Source organism: Protomyctophum parallelum, assembly GCF_964188405.1.
Source record: "Protomyctophum parallelum genome assembly, chromosome: 2".
Lineage (NCBI taxonomy): Eukaryota > Metazoa > Chordata > Actinopteri > Myctophiformes > Myctophidae > Protomyctophum > Protomyctophum parallelum.
The window spans coordinates 2087947-2101773 of NC_139699.1; the positions used below are offsets into that span (position 1 = coordinate 2087947).

Below are 13827 nucleotides of genomic sequence, written 5' to 3' on the forward strand. Positions count from 1 at the left end.
GGGTGTGTAGAGCCCAGGATCACATCACAGGATGATTGACACAGGGGTGAAAAATGGGTTACAAAATTGTGGGACAAAATATATAAATTAAGTAGAGAGAGAGAGAGAGAGAGAGAGAGAGAGAGAGGGAGAGAGGGAGAGAGGGAGAGAGGGAGAGAGGGAGAGAGGGAGAGAGAGAGAGAGAGCTCTGACATAACTGTAAGCTCTGAGAGGGTACACAGTAAATGGAACCCACTCAAGGACACTTTGAGACCCACTGGCCTCAGCAGAGAGTTTCCAGTGAGCCACCCTGACTCTGTTTGACCAGAATGGGTCAAACAATCATCGGTAACACCTGTGAAGGAAGTAGGGAAGGGGCCCAAGTTCTTTCCAAAACGGCGTGTGTGCATAGAGCCCATTGTCGCTGTTGGACTGAAACAGTAGGCTTACTAGGCTATACACAAACTGAACTGCCCTGTTTTGTGCTGCAGCTCCAAGAGAATGTCGAATCTGTGGAGGCCTGGCTCTGTACGAGTGCCGGGAGTGTTATGAGGACGGAGACATCACCGCTGGAAAGATCAAACAGTTCTGTGACAAGTGCAATACACAGGTATGAAGAAGACACGCTTCAACCACTGGCTGCATGACGAATGAAGCAAGAGATACACTGCATGCACCGTCAGTGGCCACTAGGTGGAGCCTTTTGCCAAGGAATGAATACAGTACATCTGTGTTATGGCAAGTTACATCAAGGGGAATGGAAATAGTAAATTCATTCTTCTTGTATGATTTATTTGTTGTGCGAGTGTTATGCAACGTGCATATTGAATGTGTATATAATTTGCAATATCGTTGCTTCATAGTTGGTTCATAGTTATAATAATAATAAAGGTTTTCAACACGTTTACATATTTACGGTGTGAGGAGAACTGGAATGAAATGACTCAGATGACAGTGTTTATTGCGCGTGCATGTGTGTGCTGTACCCGTGAGGGCCAAATGTACCCACTCGTATAGAGTTATAGAAGCAGCCTTATGTTCCACCAGGAACAAAGAGGATTAACCCATTCTGACCTGAGATCAGATTCTAAAAATGTCTATTACATCCTGACAGTTTCATTATTAACCCATTCTGACCTGAGATCAGATTCTAAAAGTGTCTTCGATTTTTCAAAAATAGCAGACCTACAAGCTCGTATCGCGCCACTCGGTGGCGCGATATGAGATTGTAGATCTGCTATTTTTCAATAGCTAAAGCATAACGTGATGCCGACACCAAAATGGGTGCCCGGTCAGAATGGATTAAGTATAATAGAAGTAGAAATGGAGAGGACCGTTGTCTGATTTAGACGTAGTTGTGGAGAGGACCGTTGTCTGATTTAGACGTAGTTGCGTGTAGAAATGGAGAGGACCGTTGTCTGATTTAGACGTAGTTGCGTGTAGAAATGGAGAGGACCGTTGTCTGATTTAGACGTAGTTGGAGAGGACCGTTGTCTGATTTAGACGTAGTTGTGGAGAGGACCGTTGTCTGATTTAGACGTAGTTGCGTGCCGGTGTCATACACAGAAAACAGCCGATGTATACAAGCACGCGTCTTGTGAGCACGAGTATGTGTCAGTGTGTCATTTAACCCATTCTGACCGGGCACCCATTTTGGTGTTGGCATTATGTTATGCTTTAGCTATTGAAAAATAGCAGATCTACAAGCTCATATCGCGCCACCGAGTGGCGTGATACGAGCTTGTAGGTCTGCTATTTTTGAAAAAAATCGAAGAACGACTGACATTTTTAGAATCTGATCTCAGGTCAGAATGGGTTCATCAGACCCAGTGTGTGTCCAGTGGAAACCTCGTATGAATCTGATCTCAGGTCAGAAGGGTTAAATGTAATTGGTAAACTTGCTGTCCTGTCCTCACCAGTCTATAGTAACACAGCGGTGTGTGCGTCTCCACTCCAGGTCCACCTCCACCCGAAGAGGAAGGCCCATCGACACGGTAAGCTGTCGGTGCCCAAGGAGCTGCTGGAGGGCCTGGGCCGCACGGGCAGCTTCCCCCGCCAGAGGATGGAGCTGTTCGCCGTGCTCTGCATCCAGACCAGCCACTACGTGGCCTTCGTCAAGTACGGCCAGGCCGACTCTGCCTGGCTCTTCTTTGACAGTATGGCCGACCGCGACGGTATGTGTGTGTGTGTGTTGTGTGTGTGTGTGTGTGTGTGTGTGTGTGTGTGTGTGTGTGTGTGTGTGTGTGTGTGTGTGTGTTGTGTGTGTTGTGTGTTGTGTGTGCGTGAGGGTGCCCCCCTGGCCTAGATCAGTGGTCCGTGAGAGGGGAAAAGGTTTTGTGCCAGGGACTCCTAGAAGAGAAGATGTAGCCTATGTAAAAAAAAAAAAAAAAAAAGTTCAAAAATAGCCCAATGTCCAAGTGAGCTTGTAGAACTGCTATTTTTGAATACCCAACTTATAATGTATAAAGTGGTTAATATGATTACTTTAGGAAAGGGGGGTGGGGGTAGACCACTGCAATCGATGTCATGGTCATTTAAGGTGATGAATGCCGGGCAGATTGAATCTTGATTTCTCAACACCGACGCACTTTGTTCCAACTCAATAAGACTTGACATTTACATATATTGCACCGACACAGTGCAATATATACATCTGCTATTTTTGGTGCGGAAGTGGAACGATACATGAACGCAGATAGAGGTGTTTTAGAAATATCACTAACGTGGGAGTGGAAGGGAGCTGTGTTTATATGACCACGTGATTTCCTGGTTCCTGGTTTCAACGATCAATCATGGGTTAGCGAAGAGCGCCATCTAGTGTATAAAAATGAAAAATCGCACCTGTGTGAAGTGAGGGGCGCTCATATCATCTTACAACATCGAGGACAAAACAACACCAGCGAAAGGCCAACCCCGAGGTGGGGTTGGCGAAAGGGCCTTTCTGTGTGGAGTTTGCATGTTCTCCCAGTGTCCCCTCACAAAAAACATGCAGTAATTCTAGTCTCTAAACTACCTCCCCCTGCCCAGCTGGGTCGCCTGATGGAGGGGAAAGGATTAACGTGTTCGGAATAACGTGTTCCTTCCACGCGCTACGTCCGGCCGGGAAGACTCTCCCCTGTCAGGTGAAAAGAAGCAGCTTGGACTACTCACGCATAGAAGGAAGCATGAGGTCAGTCCGCTGCCCCCCCCAGGTTGGCGGAGGAAGTGTAGCGTCCAGGATTAACATTAGATAATTGACACTGGGTGAAAAAATAGGTTGCAAAATCGTGGGATAAGAATTTAGAATACATAAATAAATGAGCCAACGCTATTGTTTTGTCGACCAAATGTTTTCACACGGACAATTCATTTTTTAAACGCAATCATCGGTTCTTTAGTTATAGGCTGTTGAATATAGCTTGTTTTGACCAAAGATACAATCTGGGAAAAGAACCTGAGATAAATGTATTATTTTCTAAATCTGATAACATGGAGGCGGACAGAGACAGGGTTTTCACTTCCGCTTCACTTCCATGACAGTCAAGTGTTGGATTTGGATATCTGCTATTTTTCAACAGCTAAAGTTTAGAACAATGGTTAAAGTGATTCAAAGCTAAGTGTGTGTTTGTGTAATAGGGTTGGGTGACGATACGAATACATCGTCAATCGCGAATATACGAATCCAATCGCCGAATATTTTTATTAGGCGATTTTTAACCTGTAAAGTGTGAGCAACATGTGAATCAATTTGGGCCAGGAAACAGCGGCCGGGTGGAAATCCCCTCCTCCCGTTATAATGCTATGGTCCCACTGAGTCCCACTCTCAGTGACACTGACTCACAGTGTGAGCCGAGGGACCGAGCCGAGGAAGGCTACTGTTACTGTACTGTAGCCTACATGTTGTTTACGCTCCCGAGTCCAGACCCATGCAGTTTAATAATATACAGTCACAACAGAATGAAGTCGGGGGGGGGGGGGGGGGGAATAAAAAACAGGCTGGTAGTGTTAGTTCAGTGGGTTGAATCAGTAGCTACACGCTAAACTAAGCTAGCTTAGCGCTTAGCTTAGCGTGTAGCTAGTGATTCAACCCACTGAACCTCATCTCCGCCTGTAATCCAAGTTATATTTTTTTAACGTGAATGAACCCCGACACCAGCGCTGCAAAAATAGACAGATCTACAAGCTCTCAACGCGTAGCGAACGGTGCTGCAGAAACAGGCAGGACGCGGCGCTTTGAGAGCCTGTTTATCAGCAGCAGCATGTGGGCGCCCCTCTGAGCCTCCGACGCCGGTGCGGGGAGGCAAGACTTCTCCAAGAGAAGTTACTAGGGCAGGCAGGCTACATGTTGCTGCCTGCGACAAATAACACTGTCACCAGCCAGTGGTTGTGATGTTAGCTTAGCTTGCAGCTGCTTGTCCGTTCCAACTTCACTTCATCTAAACTTATTTCTTATTTTGTTACCCTGGCTGCGCAGTTGTGCTGCAAAAACAGACGGATCTACAAGCTCTCAACGCGTAGCGAACAGAGCTGCAAAAACAGGCAGGACGCGGCGCTTTGAGAGCTTGTAGATCTGGCTTTTTTGCGACCTGCAGTGAGCTGTTCTCACTTTACTTTTATGACACGAATACATCGTCAATCGCCGATTCTTAGTCAGACGATGGGCGATTGAAAAAAATTGGCATATCGCCCAACCTTAGTGTGTAAACACAGTGTGTGTGGTTCCCTCCCTCCACGCACGCAGGAGGGCAGAACGGCTTCAACATCCCCCAGGTGTCGCCGTGCCCGGAAGCGGGCGCCTACCTGAAGATGAGCCCGGAGGAGCTGCACCTCCTGGACCCCAAGAGCATCCAGGGCCAGGCGCGCCGGCTGCTCTGTGACGCCTACATGTGCATGTACCAGAGCCCCACCATGAGCCTCTACAAGTAGACAACACACACATCATCCAGAGAGGGAGGGGCAGGAGAGAGAGAGAGAGACCCTCCTCACCACCTCACCCCAAAAAATTAAACTGACCCTATTCCACCGGGATTGAACCAGTTCAGTTATTTTTTTCCCCGCCTAATATTGAACCAGTTCAAAGTGTTTCCACTGAAAATGAATTGGTTCAGAACCCTACAAGTTGGTTTCGGAACTGGAACCAACAAAATGGCTGCCGGTCCCGTGAAAGCATCCAAGGTTCCAAGAATCTAGAACGGAACCAGTTCTAGAACCAAAGTTATTTTGGTGGAAAAGGGGCCTTACTGACGAGACAGACAGACATCAAGGAGGGGTGGAGGAGTCTCCCTAACTATACCGCTAACTTCCTGTCTGCCCACCTCTCCTCCTCAACGCCTCTAGCCCCGCGGCTGTGTCTGCCGTCTTTCCACGGAGGTTAACGAGGAGGGTGCGGTAAGGGTATGGGTTGTTGTTGAGGAGAGGATGGGGGGGGGGGGGGGGGGGTGAAGAAACCTATTTTTGCACTGTGCGTTATTTGAAGTGTTTGTGTCTTCATCATGCATCTATCTGTAGCTTCCTTGTGCCTCAGCGGAGCGCTGGTTAGCAGTGCTAATGATGAGTCAATGAGTTGAGGACATAACGGGCCTGCTGGAAGATTCCCTCCCCTTCCAAGGGGGGGGGGGGGGTTGGGGAGTGGTCTCCAACTCGCTTGTAACAAAACAAGTCACAGTCTAGAAGATAGCAGCTCATTTTAAGGAAGGAACGGTGGCTGGTGAGTTCTGCTTTAATTAATCAAGTGGGAGATTAGCGTTTTTTTGCGGCGCGCGCACAAAAGCCCTCATCCACAGACCAACGTGCTGTTCTCTCTCTACAAGCTTGTGTGAAATGATCTCCTCAGCCGCTAGAAGCCTCCGCTGTGTCCGACAGAGCATCATCGTCATGGACAGTATAGTCACACTTTAACCTGTATGACTCCCACACATCAAAGACCACAGTATTCTAGTCCTTGTGAAGCGCTTTCACGTGTACAAAACATGTACATCCATCCAGCGCCCAACATAACGTCGCCTAGATGTCCTTACAATGTATGTTTATTGCATTTATACATTGTCTGAGTCGTTCGCGTGGTTAATGAGGTCCAGTACTGGGGACAAAACAAACAAAAAAAAAGTAGTAATTTTCTGTCGTTCCTGAATAATAATTCAGTTAACAGTTTGATGTGAAGACCATGATATCCTGGTCTTTTTTTCTTTTCTTTTTTTTACTTGCCGTGTCGAGAAGGAACTAGAACTAAAATTGTGTTTTATGTTTACTGAAGGCTTAACTCCGACCCCCTCAGGAGTTCTGAATAACTATTGGTTGAGAGGGAGAATCCTCGTCAAAGTGGTTTGTTCTTGCTGCCTTCTTTCATTCAAGTGTGTCCAGTTTCCAGCCGTGCATCGGATAACTTAAGTGAATTTATTTGATCCAGTACTATTTATTATAATCTAATCCTCATATATGATATGATATATATGATATGATATATATTATATTATATATATATATATATATATATACACACATACAAACATGTAATTCCCTTTTTAATGACATAAGAAGGGGGTGATACAGGCGATACATTACAAGCGTCTGATACTTCTAAAACAGATTGAGTTACATTTAATTGCACGCGAGTGTTACTCGCCGAAATGAACAGATCTACAAGCTCCAACACGGCGTAATACTAGTGAAACGACGAGAGTTGTATATCTGCCATTTTTGGTGCGCGACACCCGCACGCAAACCAACCAAGTACACAAATCAGGTCTCACTGTATTAGTGAGTTGTTGTTAGTTGACGCTGTCCCATTGAAACTACTGAACATACTGTGTTGTAGTGTTAAAGACAGGAGGTGAGGAGGAAGCAGGGCTGGGTACTTTCTCCTAGGCTCCACCATGACCATTTAAAAAAACACAGGCAAAGTTATGTATGCATACTGTATGTGTACAGTAAATATATAGTTGGTTCCTGTCGGGCAGAAACCTCTTATCTACATATTTTGACCTTTTTTTGTTTTTTATATATTAATGCCCCTCTTCATCATACTACAGCTTTTCACAAAAAGCATTAAAAGTAGCAGATCTACAAGCTCAAAGTGTGGCATAAAGAGACTCGTTTCGAGCTTGTAGATCTGGTACATTTGATGCTTTTGAATTGAAATCCTGAAAAGTAACAGTTTTGGAGGTCTCCACCCGACAGCTATATACATATATATATATATATATATATATATATATATATATATATATATATATATATTGGTCATGAACACAATGTATGTCATAAAAATATTTTTTCAAGTGAAGTCCTGGATAAACTACAAGTCCCAGCATCCCTTGTAATCACCTGAAGAGGGGAGGAACGACCTGTATCTGCACTGCTGATATGTAGAAGCTTTTAACTGACGAGGACAATTGTCCACAGGAGGACACCATGTGAGTCTTGTGGAACGCATACGGATCGTTTGACTTTTGTTGTCTGTACAGTCTAGACAATGACTTTTGTTGTCTGTACAGTGTAGACAATGCTGTATGTAAACGGAAGGAAGTCAATGTTGGTGATGTTTCTGTCAATGTTAACTAAATAAAAAAAAAACTTTTTTTTCAAAGGTACTAATTGTGTTGTGGATGAAGTAGACGATGTCCCCCAGGTTCCATGTTCCCCACTTGATGCGATGCGACAGTGTGGTCTAGCCAACACCAACTCGGGGACTCCTGGATTTCTGCCCTCCACACACTCATATCTAACGTCAGGTTCTTGAGCTCTACAGTTTTGTTACCTAAGCTGTCCCACCGCAGTGCGTCTACGTAGGTGGTGTCCTCCTTGTTAGCTAAGCTGTCCCACCGCAGTGCATCTACGTAGGTGGTGTCCTTCTTGTTAGCTAAGCTGTCCCACCGCAGTGCATCTACGTAGGTGGTGTCCTTCTTGTTAGCTAAGCTGTCCCACCGCAGTGCATCTACGTAGCTGTCCCACCGCAGTGCATCTACGTAGGTGGTGTCCTTCTTGTTAGCTAAGCTGTCCCACCGCAGTGCATCTACGTAGCTGTCCCACCGCAGTGCATCTACGTAGGTGGTGTCCTTCTTGTTAGCTAAGCTGTCCCACCGCAGTGCATCTACGTAGCTGTCCCACCGCAGTGCATCTACGTAGCTGTCCCACCGCAGTGCATCTACGTAGGTGGTGTCCTTCTTGTTAGCTAAGCTGTCCCACCGCAGTGCATCTACGTAGCTGTCCCACCGCAGTGCATCTACGTAGGTGGTGTCCTCCTTGCCCCTCCTGGCTCTGCCCTGGGTTGGCTCCCATAGTCCATTTACTCACCTCAAGTTCTGAAGTTCTTGAACAATCTGTTTATTTGTGTATTCAACAAATCTCTTACATCTTCTTAAATGTAAATTGATTATAATTAAATCCGATATAGCCCCTCTTAAAATTTAAATTTGGTTTTGCGATGACATGTCTTAACTAATTTATTTGACTGGAACAGCATCAATGTTATGTTACAGACAAAGCGCCTACATGTATGGTACAGTCGTTGTATAACATAAAATGTGCATTTCGTATTGTCAGGTTTGTCAACATGGACGATTTTATTCTTACTGATTGGATTGGTGTGATCATCCCCGACTCATGTACTGTATGTCTCTGAAACAACTCTGTGAAATGGATAACAACAACAATGTGATCACAGCTCAGCCTGTTGTTGGTTAATATTCTACAGCAGGATTACGAAGATTAAGAGGGCTGGACTGTTTTGTATGGTCTTCGGTCTCCTTCACTGCCCCACTGTACTGTACTGTATACGCTATGGATTGAGATCCATAGGCGGTGACCCAAATCCCCCAGGCAATCTTTAACAAAGACCCTGAGATAAATCGTCATGTATTTAACCCATTCTGAACGGGAACCCATTTTGGTGTTAGCATCATGTCGTGCTTTAGCTATTTAAAAATAGCAGATCTACAAGCTCGTACGAGCTTGTAGGTCTGCTATTTTTGAAAAATCGAAGAACGACTGACGTAGAAACATAGCTTTATCAGAAAACTGTCAGGATGTCAGACCTTTATAGAATCTGATCTCAGGTCAGAATGGGTTAACATGTACCCCCCCCCCCCACACACACACACACACACATACAGAGGAAGCGTTTCTTCACCCTGAACCTTACCAACTGGCCCCCATTTAGTTATGTCTGTGTCCAAAACTTGAAACCAGCTTACCACGCTTGACTTCAGAACTGCCAGATAAGTATTTGTCAACACAACAGCTGGCACACAATGCCCTCTTGTAGCTTTATGCCACAGCATATGCCAGTCGTTCGTAGCGTGTGATAATTTAGCCGCGGTTGGTGCTGCGGGAGCAGATGGGCTCAACGTATTGTTATTCTCACTCAGGCTCCGGCTCCGAGGCCCCTGGGGGAGAATCGCTGAATAAAATCAAAGCAGATGGACCCCCTCTTCTCCTCCTGGGCCTGGGCAGTGTTTATGATAAACAGCCAGTGTCCACCTAACACTTTAACCCCACCCCTCAACAACAAATACGCTATAGCATCAAACACCAGAGCGGAAACTTCACCTGCCACTGAGTGCTCCTTTCATTTGTCTTCGGCCACAAACTACAACATAAGTTAACCTGTCGTTCACGTTCGCTGCAAACACGTGCATGGAAGGGAGAGACGCCTCATAATGACCCCCATTTATTTGCTGATTAAATTTGAATTATGCTGCACCTGCCAAAGGTTCCAGTTCCATCCATCAAAACGAAAAGCCAAATAAACCAGGACTAAAGGAAGTGTACATGATGTAACTCATCCTTACCCCGTGTTTGAACTTTCCATTAAACCTTTCTGACCTGAGATCAGATTCATACCAGGTTTCCGCCGGACACACACTGGTCTGATGAACCCATTCTGACCTGAGATCAGATTTTCAAAAATAGCAGACCTACAAGCTCGTATCGCGCCACTCGGTGGCGCGATATGAGCTTGTAGATCTGCTATTTTTAAATAGCTAAAGCATAACATGATGCTGACACCAAAATGGGTGCCCGGTCAGAATGGGTTAAACCACGTGGTCGAAACTGCTGAATTCACCATAACACCAGCAAAAACCCAAATAAACAGACACAAGGCAACGATTCCCATAACACTGGACACGATGACATGGGAGTAATGGGACACGTTCATAATATTATTATTATGAACTTGTCCCATATCATCTTATCCATTATTCAAATAATTTCCATTCACCCCAAGCAATCGCCCTTTATTTTATTTTATTTATTTTATTTTTATTACTTCTCTTGGCCTTGAGCAACAAAACATTTCCCACCATAAACTCGGACTGTATTTTGCTCCTTTATTTTGGTGTTGATTTTGGATATTAGTCAAAAGTCTGCCTGCTGTTCTTTCTCATTAATGTTGCAGAGGACTGTTTTGTTCTTTCATAACCTTGTGCTGTGCTGCTCATGTCTACAATGCCACGTGTTGGGCCTTGGCACAGTATCATGTACAGTACGGTAAACATCATCTCTCCCATAACGGTCAGTGGTGGAAAAAGTACGGTACTCAAATGTTTCACTTATGGAAAAGTATAAATACTGCAATATAGAAATACTCCGTTACAACAAGTAAAAGTCTGCAATTCAAAAAGTACTCGAGTGAAAGTTGAGCAAAATGAATGCATTATGCAAATTTCAAGTTATCAAATAATATTAAACAAATATTTTGGAAATCACTGTGTGTCGCATTGCAAGCTTGTAGATCAGCTATTTTCAAATGGCCAACGCATATATAATATAGGGCTGAAGTGGTCAGTGTATGTTTTGTAATAATAATCCAAATCTACAAAGTAAACGTCAATAAAGTTTTCAAATAATTGTAGTGGATTAAAGTACAATATTTGGATCTGAAATGTACTGTAGTGGAGTAAAAGTATTGGAAACTGTAAAGTAAGGTGCAATGCCTCAAAATTGTACAGTACTTAAGTAAAAGTACTTAGTTACTTTGCACCACTGATAACGTTAAACAGGAGTCTGCCGCTACTATACATAGGAATGCAGAGCAGTTCCTACTTAGCATTGAACTCCAAAGCCACTTTCATTCCCATGGGAAAAAGACAGCGGAATACAAAGAAATCCTATCAGTGCCGGAGGAAGGTAAATGTTTAAGGCCATTCAGACAACAGGAAAACAGTGATTTCCGCGACTAAAGATGAAAAAGAGTCGAGCGAGAACAATTTCAAGCCAATCAGATGCTAACCCAATATACCACTTAGTCGCCGTTTTAACTCCATTGTGATAACAGGGTTTTATGTAGTGGCTTCAAAAGGTCATGCTCTGTGAAGTCAAAAGGGCCACAATCAAACCAAATGTTTATAGCTCAAAGTATTAACTCGGCAGTCATTCAATCACCTTAAGCCATCTTGAAAACTCTGTTGGCTCTTTTCTTTTCCTTTTTTTTCTCTCGATAAAACAGCCAGTTATTTTTCCTCATTATCCAACGCTGTCTTCCTTCTCTTTCTTTTTTAGACATATCGCTCTCAGGCACAAACCTTATATGTCCAAACCGTTACTTTTAAATATTTAAAACCCATACACAGACTGAACCACTTTCAACCTCCCATCCTTCTGGGGCACATGTCGTTCTAGGTTTTTGCTGGATAGGAGGAGGGAGTGGAGCAATCGAGCAGTCCTGGGTTGGTGTTTGCAAGTCTGACGTTGCAAAAGTGTTTGAGAAACAACAGAGCACTTAATACGGCTCATAATACTGTTCCTCAGCGTCGGCGAACTCTGCATGAGCAGTGCCAGTGTGCATCCAATCGTCAAGTGAGCCTCGTCACTCGAGCTGTCTTTTCACCTGACGGGGGAGTTTCCCCGGCCGGACGTAGCACCACCAGTTCCTTTCCCCTCCCATCAGGCGCCCCGGCTGGAGGTAGTTTAGAGACCAGGATTACAGCATGTGTTTTGTGAGGGTACCTACCCTAGGGGACATGGGGAGAACATGCAAACTGGCTGGCGATCTGGAACGAATGCATGACCATATATGGAGGTGTGCGGTGACGGATTGACTGACTGACGGACTGACAGGAAATGCAAGTTTTCATAGTAATTTCATCATGCAATGTAGGCTATTTTGTTACATTTGTAAAGAACTAACTAATATGATACAATAAAAATAATGACAAATAAAAGAAAATCTCACACCAGACCATTATGCTGGGTACACGCTCGTAGCATGTTTGCGCTCAAAAAAGCTTCACACATAAGCCTCCTCTCCACAGATATTCAGTGAGAGGACCCTGGTCGCTTGGCTGAAGAATTAATTGCCTCTAAAGCAACTGCTACCAGATGTTGTTGCTGCTAAGAGCCAGGTGCGGGTAAATTGCATATGCAGAATGTGTGTAAAATATTTAAAGTCGTATCTTTCACTTAAGGTGTGAAGTGGTTTTAGTGCCCATCACTGCTCTGAGTGTGGTGAGAGGGAAAGGGCCGGTGGCCCCCCTGGGCATGCCATGCTGGTGCTCAGCACCTGTGGTGCTAAGACTACGGATGGCTGGGAGTGAGACTTAGGGGGTGACAGGGCGGTGTGTGTGTGTGTGTGTGTGTGTGTGTGTGTGTGTGTGGGGGGGGGGGGGTCGGCACACCTGTTCACCCTCTAATCCTGGCTGCCACCTTTAACACTGCATTATTTACAGGTGGCTTGCTGGATGGAGACGCAAGCTGCTGTCTGCTTAAATATATCCATATTTAAGCGTGAGAGTGAGACATGGAAAACAACATACGTACGTATGTCGTTTTTCATGGTTTTCCAGAGGAAAAGATGACATTCATGCTTTTCGACGACATGCTATATATATATATATATATATATATATATATATTAGGGCTGTCAAAGTTAACGCACTATTAACTAGTTAACTCACAATCCTTTTAACGGCACTATTTTTTTTGATGTGCGATTAACGCACTGTGAAGTTTGACAGAATGGTTGAGAGACGCATGGCAATTTTACACTGAAGAGTTGAATAATTGTTAAACAGCTGAATTACTTAAGTTCATTTAAGTCTACACAATTAGAAAACTTAGAAAACATGTTATTTTGATCAACATGGCCTGTTATCTCTCGTAATGGTACCATTGGCCAACATCAATACAGTTATTTAGTTTGGGTCTGGAAGGCTAAATGTCATCAAATGGTGGTCCGTGGCTCAAATGCAGAATAAATAATGGGCCTTGATAAGAAAAATCTTGAAAACCACTGATTTAAGGTATATTTAGAACGGATAAAAAATATGCGATTAATTTGCGATTAATCACAGTTAACTATGGACAATCATGCGATTAATCAGATTAAATATTTCAATCGATTGACAGCCCTAATATATATATATATATAGCAGGGGTTCCCAAACTGTGGTGCGTGCACCCCTTGCAGTGGTGGACTGGCCACAGGACGTACCAGGCATATGCCCGGTAGGCCGACCCTCTGGTGGGCCGGTCTGGGTCAAATGTTAAATGAATTGCCTGTTGGTTGTGTATCATTTATGTTGTAGGCCTACTGTAAATGAGGTGGTGTTAAGGGCTTTTATTTCAACTAGTATTCGTATGGGCCTCGACCCGAAAAGTCAGTAGAGTAGGCCTATACGCGTGCTGGTTGTGGTGGGCCAGTCTGGGCCAAATTCCTCGAATGTCTGGGCCGAATTTTTGCCTCAGTCCAGCCCTGACGACCCCTTGTGGTGCGTGAACGGGTGAAAAGGGTAATGGCAATTTTATGGTGTTACAGAAAAGGCAAAACCTGTTAAAACACTGTTGTAAGGAGATGTATAGAGCAGCTGCGGGAGTGTACAGCAGCTGCATGTCTCAGTGACATTCTGTGATTATTTGCCATAATCAGTTTAA

At 44.4% G+C, this 13827-nt stretch overlaps 1 protein-coding gene across 3 annotated transcripts in view; it reads left to right on the forward strand.

Moving 5' to 3' along the window:
* Positions 1 to 7547, forward strand: part of cyld (cylindromatosis (turban tumor syndrome)) — a 56560-nt gene extending 49013 nt beyond the window's left edge. For all 3 annotated transcript variants that reach the window (XM_083792684.1, XM_083792686.1, XM_083792685.1), the window contains 3 exons: positions 471 to 589; positions 1937 to 2153; positions 4700 to 7547. In XM_083792684.1, coding sequence (XP_083648810.1) covers positions 471 to 589; positions 1937 to 2153; positions 4700 to 4884 — 521 coding nt within the window. In that variant the 3' untranslated portion in view covers positions 4885 to 7547. The remainder of the gene's footprint in view (positions 1 to 470; positions 590 to 1936; positions 2154 to 4699) is intronic.
* Positions 7548 to 13827: the final 6280 nt, after the last annotated feature.